The 13,658-nt window shown below is 35.4% G+C and overlaps 1 protein-coding gene across 2 annotated transcripts; it reads left to right on the top strand.

Moving 5' to 3' along the window:
• The first annotated feature begins 2,622 nt into the window (after nt 1-2,622).
• LOC111381201 (dynamin-related protein 3A-like) lies at nt 2,623-13,450 on the top strand. 2 transcript variants are annotated; one of them, XM_023004950.1, is made up of 21 exons: nt 2,623-3,114; nt 3,604-3,886; nt 3,989-4,017; nt 4,114-4,215; nt 5,896-5,964; nt 6,050-6,109; nt 6,597-6,710; nt 7,029-7,077; nt 7,268-7,377; nt 7,771-7,863; nt 7,985-8,077; nt 8,171-8,308; nt 9,772-9,879; nt 10,146-10,217; nt 10,356-10,398; nt 10,732-10,880; nt 10,985-11,128; nt 11,211-11,282; nt 11,609-11,661; nt 12,282-12,381; nt 12,781-13,450. In XM_023004950.1, exons 1-21 carry the CDS (start codon nt 2,752-2,754, stop codon nt 13,054-13,056), a joined length of 2,520 nt encoding a protein of 839 aa, XP_022860718.1. In that variant the 5' UTR covers nt 2,623-2,751; the 3' UTR covers nt 13,057-13,450. The 2 variants fall into 2 exon arrangements, with proteins under 2 accessions (XP_022860718.1, XP_022860720.1); XM_023004952.1 differs by lacking the exon at nt 11,211-11,282 and having other exon boundaries at nt 2,624-3,114; nt 12,781-13,410.
• The last annotated feature ends 208 nt before the right edge of the window (nt 13,451-13,658 follow it).

Genomic DNA, 13,658 nt, shown 5'->3' with positions numbered 1-13,658 from the left:
TGGAAATGTGCTTGAAAAATTGCTCTTGAGGTGATTTTAATTCTTGGTGGGATACATTGTGTGCTAGGAGTGCTATTTTGTTAAAGAAATGCTAATTGTGGATTTTACTTTCGATCTTCTTTGACAGATGAAGTGGCAAATCAGATTGAAGAGAACGTTGGACATCATTGTATCCGTAATTGTTTCCATTGGTTCCACAATTTATATGTTGTTACGTGAGCTAGTATTTGATTGTGTTCGCCTTTTTATGTCATTATGAGTGCATTGCTTCTTTCAATGTACCAAGTACTCTTTGGATCCTCTTTCTTTTCGGCTGCTTGCAAACCTGCAGGTTGATATGTTCAGTTTTCTCTGTTGATAACTGTGAACCAGGGACGTGCTTTCTTCAGTGACATGAGGCCATCTTTCTGAATACTCAAATATTCTCATACCTCTAATTTCTCACGTATGAAAGTTGTTGGGGAAGGGGGGGGGGTGTTGATGGGAGGAACAAGTTTTTCAGGTGTTTCCTTGAATATTGAGTGTGTGCAGGCAGGCAAAATGGTTTGGTAATCCTAATATGGACTCATTCTCAAGGGGAGAGTTAAAATAGCCGTCAATATCTTCCATCAACCAGCATCATCAAAGAATGCATATTCTTTTAAAGGGGCAACATCACTGGACTGGCTCTGGAATCTGTTGTGACTTTATTGGGAAATTCTTAAGAGACCGGGAGTAGCATAGTATGGGAGAAATTATGGGTTTGACATTGCGGTAAAGAAGATCGAAGAGATGTGGAATGAGAAGAGGCTAAAGAAATGTCATCATCTCTTTTATTTCTTGAAATCTCTAGCAAACGACATTTTGGAATGTGAATTCTCGAATTTTGGGAAGAAATCGCCGTCAATATCTTCCATCAACCAGCATCATCAAAGAATGCATATTCTTTTAAAGGGGCAACATCACTGGACTGGCTCTGGAATCTGTTGTGACTTTATTGGGAAATTCTTAAGAGACCGGGAGTAGCATAGTATGGGAGAAATTATGGGTTTGACATTGCAGTAAAGAAGATCGAAGAGATGTGGAATGAGAAGAGGCTAAAGAAATGTCATCATCTCTTTTATTTCTTGAAATCTCTAGCAAACGACATTTTGGAATGTGAATTCTCGAATTTTGGGAAGAAATCGTGTTCTCCTTTTTGTGGGAACTTCAGTCAAGAAAAATTCTCTGCATGTTGAAAATATATTTAGTTTGTTCTTCACAGCTGCTGTGGAGGCATTCACTCCTGCATGTTTTCCAGTAGCTTTCAGCCTTTCGTTAGAAAACTTAGAAACTCACTGGTGTTGGAGAACGAAGATGATTCCAGGGCTGTGAAAGCTTGGTATTCACAGAAGGTAACTAATTTTTTTTAATCTGTTTATCCTATGGGTATGGCAATACATTTTGCATCAGAATGAGTGGTTCACTGGTAAGAAAATGCTATCCCAAACAAGCAACGTTACTAAAACCTTTACAGAGACCTGCTTTTGTTTATGATTAGGGGAGGTTTTTGAGATATTCTATTGCCGAATTCTACCTTGATTGATCACAGGATTTCAATGTATTGAAGACGACGACATCAAGAAATACCAAACAAGACATTTTTAGATCATGGAGAAGTATTTCAAACAATTCAAGACGTAACAAATGATGAGAAGTCTTTGTTAGCCTGGGTAATGCTAATGATAAAAACTGCATCATGTTCTCATCTTAACATTTTTAATCCGCAATTCCTCGAGGTTCCTTGGAGGAAAATTTAGCATTTTTTTTTTTTTTTATACCGTTATAAAGGTCAAAACCAACCACCCTTATTGACTAAGAAATACAGAATTACGTATTTATCTTTTTGACATCTAATACACTAATTTTGAAAGAAGGATATTTATGGAAAATCAACTAATTTTGAGTTAGCCCCCATTTGGTTTTGATTTTTCAAGCCAAAAGATCAATTTTGTAACCGTTACTTAACATAGTAAGTCGTCATTTTTTATTTCGTCACTTACAGATGAGATCCACTTTTCTCTTTAACGATCAAATAATTGATTCTCATATCAGTACCAATCAGGTCCTTAGACTTTTACGGTTGGAAGGGGCCCACTTTCAGTCCAACGGTCTAATTTTTAATGAAAAATTGGTGAGAATTTCCTCCAAACAATTTTTAATGAAAAACTTTTTATTTGACTTTAGTTGTAAATTTTTCCTTTAGAGATTGTATAATTAATTAATTGCAGAAATTATTAAATAAATATAGTACTTTATGATTTTAGATAGTTGATATATATATTAAACAATTCTTAGAATGATTAAAAATTTAAAATAAAAATTAAAAAAAAAAATTTTAGACGTAGGCTCGTAAAGTTTGTTCTCCAAGCTTAGCTATGCTTTACTTTTTTCAGAATACATATTTTTACATCGGTTTAAGTTTAACAACCTTTTTGACAGTTTGGAGTAATATTGCAAATTGTTGAAAAGATTTTAGACCAAATTGTTGAAAAGTAAAAGAAAGTAATGAGATTGTCAATGTACACAAAGGTTGGGACCAATGTTGTAATTTATCCAATTTTGTGTTCCTTAAGCGCTACGATATTGTCCCACGGTACAAATTCAAATTCCCCAGCTTGCTTGCGTCCATCCTCCGCCAGCTCGCTTTAAACCCAAAACCCCGAATCAGCGTAGGGTTTGATTTTTTCAGTCGTCTCCATTTTTATTAATTTTTTAGATCAATTTATCAATATGAGTGGAGATCAAGTGGTTTTTTCTACTAACGCCGCAGCGGCGCCACTGGGTCACTCGGTGATTCCGACGGTGAACAAGCTGCAAGATATCTTCGCCCGGGTCGGGAAAGAACCCACAATTGAGCTTCCGCAGGTGGCGGTGATTGGAAGCCAGAGCAGCGGGAAATCCAGCGTCTTGGAGGCACTAGTTGGCCGTGATTTCTTGCCCCGGGGCAATGACATATGTACGCGCCGTCCGCTAGTGCTACAGCTCGTCCAGACCAAGAGGAAGGCTGGCGGGACTGAAGAGGAGTGGGGGGAGTTCTTGCATTTACCGGGGAAGAAGCTATTTAATTTCGACGAAATTCGCAAGGAGATTGAGGTGATTTTTGGCAGAATTGAATTTTCACATTTAGCGCCTTCTTTACGTGTTTGGGAGTTAGTGATTCATTATTGCGAAACTTGAGAAAAGCAATTATGCATCTATTGTGGATATTAAAAAAAAAAAGAAAAAAAGTAAAGAATTGAATGATGAAAACTTAAAAAGAATCAGATGAATTTTATAAATACTGGGTAATTTGCCAATAAACCTAGGGATTTTGCCCTTTCCCATAACGAGCTGTTTTCAAGGATAATTACACATTTTACGCTAAGTTTTAGCCTGCCTTTTGCTTCTTGATGTGTCCCAATACTATCAATATATGGGCTTTCTGGCAAGTTTCGCTTGAGGTTTTATTTACTAATGAGATAGACCTATAAAAAAAATTAGTATTAAGATAGGATTTTGAGAATTTGGACTTTCTCCATAGTCTCAGAAGCTTCTGTAATGCAGTGGAACTATTCAATAACTGATCATTGGCAATGATATTAGGCTGAAACAGAGAGAGAAGCTGGAGGAAACAAAGGCGTTTCAGACAAGCAGATTCGTTTGAAGATTTTCTCGCCAAATGTTCTCGATATTACTCTAGTGGATTTGCCTGGCATAACAAAGGTCCCTGTTGGCGATCAGCCTTCTGATATCGAAGCACGTATTAGAAAAATGATAAATTCATACATTAGACCTCCAAGTTGCTTGATATTAGCTGTTACACCCGCAAATTCTGACTTGTCTAACTCGGATGCTCTTCAACTGGCTAAAACTGCTGATCCTGGGGGTAGGCTCTGCACTTAATATCTTCATCTACCAAAGAAATCTATTACCAGGATGTTATTGCACTTGGATTCTCTAGCTCATGAATAAACTTTTCTATTGGCAGGGTCTCGAACAATTGGTGTAATTACTAAGGTGAAATTTGTTTGTTAAGAAGTATAGTTGTTTGTGTTGCTCTCTTATTTTTTTTCCCCTTAAGACAACTATGCATTGTTTTCGTTGTTGCATCAGTTGGATATCATGGATAGAGGTACTGATGCTTGCAAAATTCTGCTTGGAAAAGATGTTCATCTTCAACTTGGTTACGTAGGTGTTGTGAATCGTAGTCAAGAGGTAATATTTCAGCTTCAGATTGATGGAATATTGATGCGAGTTACGTTTTATTATATCTTGTCAAAGTGATGGTCATACTTTCTAAACTCAAGCGGTTTGCAAGTAAATTAGTACATTTATTACTGCCCTCTTCTCTCGACAATTTCAATCGCAAATTTGGAATTTATCTTATGTTTAATGATGTCCGTATGAGTGACATAAAAATGGTAGCTGTTTTATTGTGCCCTTTCTGGTTAATTTGGTTCACTAGACACATGCTTTATATGTAGATTTGTGTCTTTCTATTTAGTACACAATCAAAAGCTGAGGTAATGGAGATGGCTAAATGAGTATGTGAAATTATCTTCTCCTTTGCAACACATTATGTACATGTATGCCTTTCTCAAATAAGATTGTCAACTATCTTCTCAATTGCACTATATTATATATGATGTGTTGTCTTTCTTGAATGATTTATTAATCAAATATTTTATTATTTTTAGAAACCATTTTTCCCTGTTCAGGAGTGATCTACATCTCAGTACATTTATTTTTGTTTGATTACCCGAGAATTGAGACTCCTCTGTCCGCTTATGTTATCTTTCAAATTTTCCTTGCTTTGGTGCCAGCATCACCATTATATGCAGAAAATTGTTTCGTTCTATGATTTGTTTTGGATTTTTTTGGCAATTTCGATGCAGATCAGTATTAATTCAAACTACAAAATATAGTCAAGCAAATGACTTGTAAGATGCTAAATTGATGACGATGTTAATGTTTCAACAATTTTGATGGAATTTAGCATTTGCTAAGGCTACAAATATGTGATCAAGTAGATGATTGTTAGAAGCTGAATGGATGATGATGTCCTCAGAAATTTAGTTGGAGCAAGAGTTAACATTTAAAAGGCGATACTCTGTAACTGCATGTTTGTAAATAATGGAAAGGTCAGGCTCAAATTTAATCCAAATTTGAAAATTAGCACTGCTGTACAGTGAGAGCTTGAGGAACTAGACTTTATTTGGTACTTGGAGAAATCTGAAATCCAGTTATCTTTTTATTCCCTTTCAGATTCCCAAACAGAAACAGGAAAGAGAATTGATAAGAAATGAAAATTCTCTGCGCTCCATGAAATTAACTTTTGTACTATTATATTAAAATATGAATACTCCAGTTTGCGAGATCAATGACAATAAATTATAGTCAGATAAATTTATTTGTAAATTTATTTATGCAATGGAGAAATAGGGAGAAGTTCGGGTTATTTGTCCTAGCTGCCTATCTTCTAGTTAATTCCGTGGCGTAACTTAGTTTAGCTATCCTGTATATATACCTAATTTCTAGTTGCTTGTTGTGATTGAGATTCGCTATTTAGAAATATAAATAAATTAAAAGAAGGTTGATGTTTTTCCTTTTCAAGAATTCTACACACCATTTTTTTCAACTTTGTTATTTTCTAATTCCTGCTTGAGAAATATATGCAGATCGATTGAAGGAACATGATGTGAGATCACAATGATGTTGAGGAACCCAAGGGGACATGTTTAATGACATTGGGGAAATTTAAAAATACTTAAAAATCATAACTGACTAGAAAACTGTGTTTTTGTATAATATTTGGTTGCAGAAGTTATTGGTTATTTTAAGGCCATGTTACGTCTATATATTTCTTACTAGTTGGGCCATACCTTCCATAAACAGGATATTCAGATGAACCGCAGTATCAAAGATGCTCTTATAGCCGAGGAGAAGTTCTTTAATAGTCATCCGGTATGACCTTAATCATTTTCATTATTAGCTTATATCTTGATTGTCTTTGGCTTGTCACTCAGATCATTAACTTTCATTTTTATAGGCATATAGGGATCTTGCAGATCGTTGTGGGGTTCCTCAGTTGGCAAAGAAGTTAAACCAGGTAGATATTTTGAGACTGAGTTGCAATTACTTTCCTGTAATATATCTTCAGAAATACATTGCCCTTGTTTGACACATTACATGCATGCCATTATTGCATATTTTGCCTACCTACTCCCACACACCCAGATGCCATTCTGTTCATGTGCATAATTTTGGCTGCATGATGCACTCACGTGCATTTATATCTTGGAGATGTGTATGCACGCAGTAGAATGCAGTCTTGGACTGATGTCTTTTATACCCATTTTACCGTATAAGTTGCTCTAAGTAACATCTCAATGCAACAAAACTTTATTATGATATGAAGTGTTTTTTACTTGCTTGTGGTCACTATCATTTTCACAAGCATTTAATTTTTTTTTAATATTTTGTTAGTTTGTGAGGTAATGAGATACAAGCTTTCTTCTATTATTCTTATGATCAATATTATGCTTCATCAGAAAAATGTGACGAACAAAAACTGAAGTTTGCTGCTTGTTCTGCAGATTCTGATACAACACATCAAGACAGTTCTTCCTGTATTGAAGTCACGAATTAGTACCGAACTGGTTTCTGTTGCAAAGGAGCATGCTAGCTATGGAGAGATTTCCGAATCAAAAGTTTGTTCTAATATCTCGTTGGATGATTTTATTCTGGAATTCATTTAATAGCAGATCACCTCATTTATTTGGTTCAATCCTTTTGTACTTTGGCATTTTCAAAATAAAGAACTGTTTTTACAGGGGCAGACCATGAGGATGATAAATAGTTCATAACTCTCGCTTTACCTTTTCCTTCCCTCACCGATTTATTTCCCGGAATACGCAAATATTAGCAATTGCAAATGCCTGCAATTCATAGAATGATCTGGTTTCACATTTTAAAAACAAAGAACTATTTTGAATCTTGATTATTGATCTCACATTTTTGTGATGCAGGCTGGTCAGGGAGCATTGATACTGAACATTCTTTCAAAATACTCTGAAGGTATATGACCTTCTCTCCCCCCCCCCGGGCCCCGGTGGAGAATATCATGGTTCCAATTAAATGTATTTTGTATTTGATTGATTTCTTGCTGAAGTTTCCAACACATTCACTGGATGCCACATCCTTCTAAAGGATTTTAGTCAATGCCGGGTCTTAATAATGTTGTTTCGGTTTTCTGTGTTGCAAACAGCATTCTCTTCGTTGATAGAAGGAAAAGATGAAGAAATATCAACTTCTGAACTGTCTGGTGGAGCAAGAATCCACTACATCTTCCAGAATATATTTGTGAAGAGCTTGGAGGTATGTATCATTGATGTGAATGTACTGGACATTGATATTTTAGATTTTTCTGAAACTGATATTCTAGCGAAAATGATTGAGTTTTTTATTTTACTTTTCCATCTTCTGCCCTTTTTGGTCAAAGTAACCTTTCAGTACTCCATGCATTGTTTTTATTAAACTTCTATTAAAATGGAGATATTGTTCTTCCCTGAAGAAATGAGGATACATGTACAGATAGAAGTAAAAAGGTGATCTAGAGGACTTCATTTGGCAAGGGAAACAGAAGAATTTCTTGGCGAGATAGTTGTATCTTCTTCCGTTCATTTTTCTCTTATTTGCCTGTGCTTTTCAGTGTCATCTCTACAATATTAATAAACATTAAGTTTAACCAAATATGAATTTTATATGCAGGAGGTAGATCCATGTGAGGGTTTATCTGATGATGACATCCATACTGCCATCCAAAATGCTACTGGCCTTAAATCTGCATTGTTTATACCACATGTATGTTCTTATTTTGCTATGTAATCTTTGATCTTTAAAATAATCTGAATGCTTTATCCTTTAGTATTTTGGCCTTTCAATCTGAGTCAGCATGAAAGTAAATACAAAACGAAACATGCAGGTTCCATTTGAAGTTCTTGTTAGGAGACAAATAGCTCGTTTGTTGGATCCAAGTCTTCAATGTGCTCGGTTTATTTATGATGAGCTAGTAAAGGTACTTTTTTTTTTTTTTTGGGACAAATTTCTAGAGTCTCATGGGTGCAATACATCTTAGTGTCTGGACATTAACCTGAATGGTTTCTTTCAGATGAGCCATCGTTGTATGTTGAATGAATTGCAGAGGTTTCCTGTCCTGAGAAAGCGCATGGATGAGGTTACAGGAAACTGTTTACAAGACGGCCTTGAGCCATCAGAGACAATGATAGGACACATTATTGAAATGGAGGTATACTTGCACACAGATAATCAATTTTTCCGTGTAGCTTCTCATGTTTAATTTTGCTCCAATATCAAATAGATCTATAAGCGAGAGGATCAATGTAGATTCACTTTTCCTTCGAGTATTATAGTTAGATGAGTCCACTTCCAATCATTTTGGTGATTCTATGATTCCTGTTACTCTTTTGACGATTTCTGGAAACTATAGCCTTCCCCACTTGCCCACCCTCTCCCCCCTCAACCTTGAGCAGTCTTCTTTACGTGCACATTTTTACCCTCGGTTTGTGTTTCAAATATGCAATGGATCTGTCAGTGTCCCCTATTCATTTCTTGCCACATCGTCTCCATTTTTGCTGTTCTTTCAAAATAATGTATGTATCTTAGGCTACTTTTTCCAACAAGTAAATCTTTATTAAATCATTGACTAAAGTGTGACCATTTACACAAGGAGAGTAGAGTTAAAACCAACGTTCTCATCCATATACACACACTTTGCATCCAGTCTCAAACACATGTTTCTCAAAATCGAGATCCTGTACTCAATCCGAGAAGGTTCAAGAACAGAGTGACGCTCAAAGTTAAGAAATAGTTGTCAAATTATTTCCTGCCTGCTTGTTTTTGAGATTTCTCTTCATAATATATGAAATTCTCTATTATCTGGAGTTCTTTAAGATAGCTATTGATTGTTCGGGATAGCTTAATTGCTAAAAAGTTGAGGTCAAAGTTGATAATAATTAATTTTTACCTCATATTTCATGCCCACAACATTTATCGACTTTTTCAATTTTTATCAAAATCTGCTAAAACTTATATAAAAAGCTTTGTCAAACATAAGTTCTAGGTATCTTTCTTAGCTATTGTATTTGTTAATGCCATTGCATTCTTTTCTCTTTTTCTTGTTTTTGTTTTGGATGCAATATTTTTGCAGCACTATCCACAAGTTTCAGCTGTATTGACATTATATATGACGAAGGATTGGGGCCTTTTATTCCTTTATAATTTTTAACCTTTTACTGGTGTGGAGCCTGAATTTGACTAGTTTTTGGACTGCTAATACATGTATGATGGAGAAACAACGTGCAGAATAGGCTTGTAGAGTCTGTTATATTATTTTCTGTAGAGCTTTTGTATCGTAGAAATATGACTTGCTTTATGCATAAATTTGGAGCCATAATTACAGTTTATCTTTTTCTGAATTTGCATTGTTATTGTCTACCATGATATGCAAAAAAGGGGGAATTGAATCTTTTACAATTTCGAGAAAACATTAATAATATAGATTTTAATTTGTTCATCGAATTTTTTCGCTCATCCTGTGTCAATGACCTTCGTTTATCTTTTGTACAATCTTTTTATGCTTCACCTGTAATTTGGCTCACTTTTTACCGTTGTTCTGCAGTATTATTTGTTTGAGTCATTTTTTCCCTTGAGCATATGTAGATTGCTTGAATCTAATTATTTTGGTTGCAGATGGATTACATAAATACATCGCACCCAAATTTCATTGGTGGTCGTAAAGCTGTAGAGGTGGCACGACAGATGACCTCCAGGGTCGCTGCCCCAGTTGCTAGGCAGAAGGTAAAATTATTCTTTGTTGTAGTGATTGGTTTGCATCTCTGTGTTCCCATTAGAAATGGTTGAGTTAGAATAGGAGATTACAGAAATATTCTTATCTAGCTTATATCCTCATCTAGTTAGGAATTAATATTTTCTTTTACCTTTTTCTTCTATAGATTGGATTATATTTGTATAAATAACCCTTATATTGGATGAATAATATGAGAAGATTCAGCCTATATTTACAATATCCTTTCCCTAATTTTTTATTTGCATTTATCAACAAGGATGCAGGAGATTCAGAGAAATCACTGAACTCCGAAAGAACTGCAAAATCTCGTGGAAATCTTCCTGAGCAGGTAGGCTATTCACTAACATCACACATCTTGTTGAGTTGTTATGTTGTTCAATTTCCAAGAACATCTATTTGTGATTTCATTATTAGAAAGAATAATTGTTTTTATTGTTTTGTTGTCATGATTTGCATGGAAAAACAGGGTGTTCGACCTGTGGCAGATGCTGGGAAAACTGCCCCATCTGGTATTCTATTTTTTAGTGGAGAAGAATCATAATCTTTTTTAATCTTTAATCATGATACTGGGAAATATCAATTCTACCAAATGCTTAGCTTTTCATGATAGAAGAAGCGAGAACTTCTGCAGCTAATTTGTTATTAATGTGATTATTAACCTGATTACATAAAATGAAGTCAATAGTCAGCATATATTACTGGTTCTTCAGCAAATGCTTTATCTGGCATGGCCTTTTGTCCCACTTGTATTTGTGTACAAGTAGCTTACCATGTTATTCTTCGAATAACTGGTAGATAACTACTACTATGAAGTCTAATATTGGTACATACGGTTTAATCAGGAAACGGCACTTCTGCAACATGGAGAATATCATCAATTTTTGGTGGGTCTGATAATCGAACATCCGCTAAAGAAAATTCAAATATCAAGCCAGTTAGTGAACCTGTTCAGAGTATGGAGCATTCTGTTTCATTGATTCACTTGTGCGAGGTATAGACATGGGGTACTCTCCGTTATCTTTGGTTACTTATGTTTCAAGCTTGAAATCTGCCTTGCATATTTTCCTAAGCAGCTTTGTGTTGTTCTTGATGAAGCCCCCAATCGTCCTGAGGCCCTCAGAGACCAATGATCATGAGGCCATTGAGATTGCCATTACGAAGTTATTATTAAGGTCATATTATGACATTGTTCGGAAGAACATTGAGGATTCTGTACCTAAAGCAATTATGCATTTTCTGGTAATTGGCTATCAGTTTCATAAATTATGTCATTATGTTTTTCTGTTCCTTCAATAGTAAATGCCGTGAATTTTATTCTCAGGTTGCACACTTTTCAATAGTTCATTATGCAAGTCATATTAATGAAGAAGTTCTGCATTCACCGGACTATCGTGTTGAGTTTTTTAACATTTTTTTGTTGGACTTGTTAGTTGATTATATACTTTTGATTACTTATCTACATCTTGATCTCAAAGACCTTAAGAGTTATATAGCTTTGTCAGCCTTAATTTGTAAACAACCTCCCATACAACACATTGAACGGTTTAAGTTTGTGTAACTTTCATTCCAGCCTGTCTCCCCTTCATTTCTTTTGTGGGGGTATTTCTGCATGTAATATTTTCATTAATATTTCATGAATTTGCTATGATTTTTTCTAGTATGAAAGGAAAATTCTACACATGCTTACAATTCTGTATCCATGATTGATAAACTTCCCAGGTAAACCACATGAAACGAGAGCTCCACAATGTTTTCATCAAAAAGCTTTACAGGTATGCCCTGTTAAAGTATTTTATTATTTTGATGGGAGAACTAGCCAAATCCTTAAACCATGAAATTGAAACTCCCATCTTCCCAAGATGGAAAGAGATGAATAGGAAGAAATTCAAGTGGAAAACATGTGGCAGAAATAAACAAACTCGAGGAAAACAGTTTGTGGGCCTAGATGAAAGACTTCTCTCTTTTCTTTCTTTTCCTTTTAATCTGTTGTGGAAACCAAACAAAGGCAGAACTCCGGATAGAATGATATATGATGAGTTGACACTGTCTTGTAAACATGTAATTTCTTGAATATATTAACCATTTCTTTATTTCCTGATCGCTTGGAAGAGGACAAGAGAACCCTTCTTTTTCCCAATCCAAACATAATTTTAGAAAAGAAACACTAGGTTAAAGAGTTGGGTTATGGTTTTAACTTTTGCCAGGAAAAGTAGCTTTGCTGGATGGGGGTTCAGCATTTCGTTCCAATACGGTGTTTTATGTTCCATAACTGTCGTTACATTCTGGAAGGAGATTAATTATTTGGCTTGGTTTGAACAAGGGAACAGCTAGCTGGTTGTTTGCTAGAAATCTGTCATTTACATAAATAGTGATGCTTGTATGTTATTGTCAGAGAAAACCTTTTCGAAGAGATGTTACAGGAGCCTGATGAGGTATCCATGAAGAGAAAGCATACCCGAGAGAGACTTCGTGTTTTGCAGCAAGCTTTCCGGGTGAGTTGGTGATTCCTCCTTTAATAGAAGAGAAATGTTCTGGCTCTGCCATTTTTTCCTATATGTATGGGGTGAGTATACAAATGGCAGATATTTGCAGTCACATGATTATCTAGGTTCGAAGTTGGACGTGATTATTTTCTGTGAGAATCAACATGGTTGGTCATAGGTTTTTCTTCTTTTTTGTTGATTTCCCTCTAAGAATTTTCCTCCAGTGCATCTTTAATTATTCCAGTGTTTGACTCCATTTAATTTAACCGAAGATATGCAATACCATATGTTTAATTTGTCTAGAACATACAATCTGTTTAATCTTGAATCGTTCTGCAAAATTCTTTAAGCAAATGCTTCATATCTGGAAAGTTGTGGTTTCAGTGAACTAACTTCTATACTATGTAGACATTAGATGAATTACCACTTCAAGCTGAGACGGCAGAGAGTGGCTTAAATACAGACCCGACAGGCCTGCCAAAGATGAATGGACTTCCATCATCGTCTTCGTATTCTTCAACCATTAGTTCAAGCGAATCATATACTGCTTCTCCCAAAAATCCAAAGATCCGGAAGTCATCGCATTCTGGGGAGCTGAACTCGCCATTCTATTCTAAGCCAGATTCTAGCGGTGGTGGACGCAACTCAGTTCTGGGTCTTTATCCTACTGTTGATATTTACTGATTGGAAGAATGCATTCGACCAAGTTTGTCGAGAACACATGGATTTGATGACTCTCTATCCTGCTTTCTTTCAAGAGGTGGCTCCTACTCTTGGATCAGGTGCAATAGAGAGTTAGTATTCTAGTGACACGAGCTTTGTTTTTTGCATACCCACACGCATGCATATTTATATACAAATGTCAAAGTATTGCTTTTAGAAGCTCCAACAAATTTGGAGCCATTGCTATCTTTCTCGGATGATTTGGCTGTTGCCTTTTATTGTTCTTATAATAGTGTATATGTTTGAGAAATTGTGTAATTTTATCCAAGTATATTTTTCACAGCCAGAGCATTCATTATCAGCAAATTTGAACAATTCCTGAGTTGGGTTTAATTTGTTGTAAAATTTAATTTCTTCTAGGAGCATTTTTCAATTTTCCTAATCGATGCTTTATTCTTATTTAGATGTATTTCTAGTGGATTGAAAATGGAATTGGAATAAAGGGGTGAACAATAATTTTGATTGCTTTGATGGTCGAGTCCTTTGAACCTAAGAATGAATATGCTGGGAACACATGGATAAAAATTCTTCAAAATCTACGGTTTTATGATAATTTTTTTTTT

Source organism: Olea europaea, unplaced genomic scaffold, assembly GCF_002742605.1.
Source record: "Olea europaea var. sylvestris unplaced genomic scaffold, O_europaea_v1 scaffold2267, whole genome shotgun sequence".
In the NCBI taxonomy this organism is placed as follows: Eukaryota; Viridiplantae; Streptophyta; class Magnoliopsida; order Lamiales; family Oleaceae; genus Olea; species Olea europaea.
Note: the sequence above shows the minus strand (reverse complement) of the source record. Positions and strands in the feature narration are given on the sequence as shown.

Bases quoted from the DNA above. Each gene is read 5' to 3' on its own strand.
- LOC111381201 (XM_023004950.1), top strand. From the start codon at position 2,752: ATGAGTGGAGATCAAGTGGTTTTTTCTACTAACGCCGCAGCGGCGCCA. The intron at 4,216-5,895 runs GTAATATTTCAG...TTCCATAAACAG, and splicing joins TTGTGAATCGTAGTCAAGAG to GATATTCAGATGAACCGCAG. The intron at 11,129-11,210 runs GTAATTGGCTAT...TTTTATTCTCAG, and splicing joins AAGCAATTATGCATTTTCTG to GTTGCACACTTTTCAATAGT.